Source organism: Antrostomus carolinensis, unplaced genomic scaffold (genome assembly GCF_000700745.2).
Source record: "Antrostomus carolinensis isolate BGI_N321 unplaced genomic scaffold, ASM70074v2 scaffold4360, whole genome shotgun sequence".
Classification (NCBI taxonomy): Eukaryota; Metazoa; Chordata; class Aves; order Caprimulgiformes; family Caprimulgidae; genus Antrostomus; species Antrostomus carolinensis.
In genome coordinates this window covers 1-4,645 of record NW_010288928.1, presented here as the reverse complement: position 1 = coordinate 4,645, position 4,645 = coordinate 1, and the positions used below count along the sequence as shown (strand labels likewise).

The following is a 4,645-nucleotide window of genomic DNA, read 5'->3' as shown; positions in this document are numbered from 1 at the left end:
GAGGACCCAGCCACTCTATTCTTCACAGGGAGCCCACCCTTTAGGAATTTATTGTATGTTTTTTTCTTTTGCTACTTAATTTCACAGCCTTAGTCCCCATAAAAAAAACAAAACAAAGAACAAATTGATTTGAAATTTAACTTTACTGCAAGATTAATAAAAATTAAATAAAAGGGTATTGAGAGGGACATGCAACTTGTTGCGCTCCATTGTGATTTCAGCTTTACATAAACACATATCTACTTTAAGTTCAAAAAAACACCACTGCAGCACAGCATTTATTCAGCATTGTAGTTGTGCAGCTAATTGCTCTGATAAAATGGCACGTAGAGAAGGTCAAGCACAATGGCAAAGCTTGTTAGAGCAACCTCGGGAGCAATTTCAGTTGTAGTGTCTCTCATGCTGCTTCTGAATTTCATTACTGGACATTTGTATGAGGTTAAGTGCAAGAATGTATAAATCAAGATTGATGTACAGTGCTTAAAGTTTTATCTGTCTCCATTAAAAAGTCCTGCATGGCTGCTGTCCCAAACTAGAGTAGATTTAAGAAAAACTGATAAGAATATAAATCTAATAAAAATAAAATTCCTTTTCAGTTTTATAAATAATAGCTTTGAAGGCAAATGTGTTTGTGAAGCTTTTGGCAATATTCTCTCAAACGAGTCTTTATTCTGTGGCTGCAGCAAGAAAACATACATAAAAAACTAGGAAGTTAGACTTGGTTCTTAGGGAGATTTTTTTAGAAAAAGCTAAGAAATGCATATTCAGCCACAGACTTCAGTTTCCAAAGGAACAGTTCACGTACACTGCCGCTGAGCAGATGTATCGGTACAGCTTGAACATGTGCTGACTCTGTTTTGCTAAAGAATGACTGACACAGCTTTCAAAATCCTTAACAGGCATTAATCAGAATGCTAAGATTACTGTAATTGTGGACACTAAAACCTCTTTAAACAATACAAATCAATCCCAAGTACGCTACATGATTTGACACCATAGATAGGGGCACAACTGTAATACGGCACGAACGCTCTACTGTATCTTGGATACTTGTGCGCAGTTTGTAGCAGATACCAATTGCACTTAATTAACAGGGAAGAACATGTAGTTAGAAATGGAAAATAGTGCTGCTCACTAGCCCTGTGTAAGAACTGTAAATTAGACACAAAATACAAGAATGACACTATGTTGTGTTGGCTTCAGATTAATCTGACCTGACCATAACAACCAGGGCCTCCCGTGAAGCGTTAGATCTCTGGCCACCCCCTTTCGTTCCCCTGACTTCTTCAGGTTGATTATCGAGTATTCTGCCACACAGTGTGCTCTCCCCAGCAGACCAATATCAAATCCATTTCCCTTGAAAAGATTAAATGCAATGATTCTGTGAATTTTAAAATCCAATTTTGCCTCTTGTCATGGAGTAGCCAAGTTTGGCCTCGTTGTTGATGAAGGACATCAATCCCAGGTATGTCTCGATGAGAAGAGGACGCTCCAGCACTAGCACGCCATTAGCCATTCCTGGCAACGGACACTCCTTATGGGCTTTCTTCACAGCTTGAATTAGCTGAGTTTTGAAGTTTTCCAACTGAAAGAAAAAAAAAAATCGCCTTGATGTTTTTCCATTGTTTTGAAAATTGTTATGCAAGCAGCTGCTGATGTTGAATTGTGAAGGGTTAGCACTAAAGCTGTAGTGGTTATGGATGTTGTGCTGTCATAAACTTTACATTCTGACATTTAACCTTAATGATACAGTTAACTTCATCCCAGGACACTATTTATGTGTAACTTAAACACATGGGCTAGATGTGTAAAGATTTATCAGTGACTAATATTGTTTATTTCTGTCTGTAGTTCTGCCCTTATCACCGATGCGTTGAACTTACCACTGTGTTCTGTTTTTAAGGAGGAAAGCAACTATTGAAAGAAAAACTGAGAACCACCTAAGGGAAGGTTTACAGTCAGCAATTAAACTGTTTAGTTAGCTGGCAGTCCTAGATGAAAAGTCAGGCATTGGCCTGTCAGGTAAGCAAGAGCAGGAATAGCACCAAGATCCATTTTCTTTGGGGTTTTGCGGGACTCTGCATTTTAGGAGGTTTCAGCTTCCTTCTTGTATAAACCATTTATGGGAAAAACTGAGAGTTGTGCTGCCCTGCAAGTCAAATTTTGGAGAATGGGGAAATGTAGCTTCCAGCTCTAAGTTCTGTCTCTTTGATTTAACTGCTTCTACTTGTTTTAACTGCTCTATCATTTGAAAATAATCTAACCTATGAGATCAACAAGTCATCTAGAATAGGAGAGGTGATGTCCTTACAAGACAAAGGGATGCAATCTTCTCATCGGCATCTGCCATGGGGTGTTCGGTGAAGGTGACGTACGGGATGTTTGTGGACCATGGGTTCCATCTGTTTATGAAGGAGGCACGACTTTGCTTGTCCCACTGAATTCGAATACCGATACCTTCTCGCCTGGTATTTGAGACAGCAGAATTAATATGGTAAAACTTTTGAGTCTTTGAGGCAAGCTTAATTAGAAATGTTCCGTCTCAAAAAGACCTACTTAAGACTGGAAGCTGAAATGTAAGTTGGATAGTAAGTTTTTCCTCTAGAACAGTAGAAAACATGACAGTATTACCATGTGAACTTACCTGTTCAGAGATTTAGGTGGGAACTCAAACTCGCCTACAGAGATGGTATCGACCGCGCTGAGGGCTATCCTCGTCACGTGCTGGCACTGCAGGCTGATGAAGTTGTATTTGCAGATCAGGAGGGACCAATCCGTGATGAGAACGAGACGTTCCTTCTCATTGTTCCAGTGATCAATTCTGGTAAGATACCACCACTGAGCTTTAGCAGTTTTGATTACTGGCTAGCAACACTTCACAGCTTCGTTTAGTAATGCTCTGTTTTCCATTATGGCCTTTGCTGTGAATCAGCGAGTCTGGTAAGAGGCTGAATGTCACAACGTGGTCATGTTACAACATAGGAAAATGTTAAGAAAATCAGAGTAAGTCTGAAGATCTTGAGAAAGAGAGAGAGTGCACTAGTGCTGTCTCCTGTTGTTTGAGAACAAATCACGGAATCACAGGGGTAGGGGTTGGAGGGACCTCTGGAGATCATCTAGTCCAAATGCTACTTAATGGGGCAGATGAGTCTCCAACACCTCTCCTAGTGAGTGTTTAATACTGTGCTGTTAGTGTGTTGCCATATTTGCTAAATTATTAACTGCATTGGTGCATGTTCAGGGGAGAGAAATAGTTTTATTTAACTATGTGGTCTGACTTAGTATTTTCCTCCATAAGTGCAGTCTGTACGTTGAAAAACTTGTCAGTTTCTTCAAATTTCATAAATAAAAGATCCTCCTTTCCCTGACTGTTTTGCCACACTTCATTGTTGAACCATCACAGCTATAATACTATTTCATCATTAGGGCAATCCCAGAGGAGATCATATTTTCACTCTAAGGGTAATGAGCTCAGCTTTTAAACTAGCACCTTTAAAATCTGCTACAGCTTATTTTTAGCTGTACTGCTTGAATTGCCTTTCCTTACAAAAATTAAAAATTGTCTATTGTTTCAACAGGAACACCGACGTAAAGCTGATGAGACCAAAGGTGTCCTTGTTGTGTACAGGTAAGTGCAAACAGCAGCACCAGGCAATGGACTGGAGTGTTTCTACCTCCGCCTCTCCCTGCCCACGCCCTTTGTGCCAGGGTGAAAGGACCAAAACCAGCCCTGCCTTCTGCTCACCCCAAGGAACACTCAGGGCTTGCAAATCTGGCCAAGCATTTGTCCCAAAGAAGCAGGCATGCTTGGCTCATGTTTTGCTCCTGTCCCCCAGACCAGATACACTGCAAATTGTCAGATTCCATTTCGTTCACTGGTGCATTATAGGGTCTAACGGCCTGTGACTGTGCACAGGCACAGCTTCTGATTCAGTAGTTTTAAAGCTACGTTCGTGGGTTTGGTGTACGAGTGGATTCTGTATTTTACTGCATTTTGTAATGAGTTAACCTGGAGCTTTCAGTTAAATCCTTTGGTGGGTTGGATTATACAGAAATAGGGATGTGATAACAGCCAACTGGGGCTGCTTCACGGTGTCTCTGTCCACTTTGCAAACATTAACATTGATCATAGAATCACAGAATGGTTTGGGTTGAAGGGACCTTTGAAGACCATCCAGTCCAACCCTCTGCAGAGCAGGGACATCTTCAACCACATCAGGTTGCTCAGGTCCAACCTGACCTTGGATGTTTCCGGGGATGGGGCTTCTACCACCTCTCTGGGCAGTCTGGGCCAGGGTTTCACCACCCTTGTTGTAAACAATTTATTCCTTGTATCTAGTCTGAATCTATCCTAATACCGTTTAAAACCATTTCCCCTTGTCCTGTTGCTTACAGGCCCTGCTAAAAAGTCTGTCCCCATCTTATAGAGCCCTTCAAGTACTGAAAGGTGCAATAAGGTCTCCCTGGAGCCCTCCCTTCTCCAGGCTGGACAGCCCCAGCTCTCAGCCTGGCCCCACAGCAGAGCTGTCCCAGCCCTTGGACCATTTGCGTGGCCTCCAGCAGCTCCATCTCCTTCTCTTACCGCCTTTAATATAAAAACGTGCAAGTTGTGACCTCGCAGGAGCTGGTCCAGGCTCTGCCCCCC

General features: G+C 41.9%; 1 protein-coding gene across 1 annotated transcript; it reads right to left on the bottom strand.

Annotated features, from left to right (window-relative positions):
- Positions 1-1,354: 1,354 nt before the first annotated feature.
- On the bottom strand, positions 1,355-2,865 carry TPRG1L (tumor protein p63 regulated 1 like; the record flags this gene model as incomplete). Its single annotated transcript, XM_010168106.2, has 3 exons — positions 1,355-1,585; positions 2,312-2,465; positions 2,645-2,865. Coding segments are annotated over 3 exons (570 nt in total), but the record flags the coding sequence as incomplete, so codon positions are not given.
- Between the last annotated feature and the right edge of the window lie 1,780 nt (positions 2,866-4,645).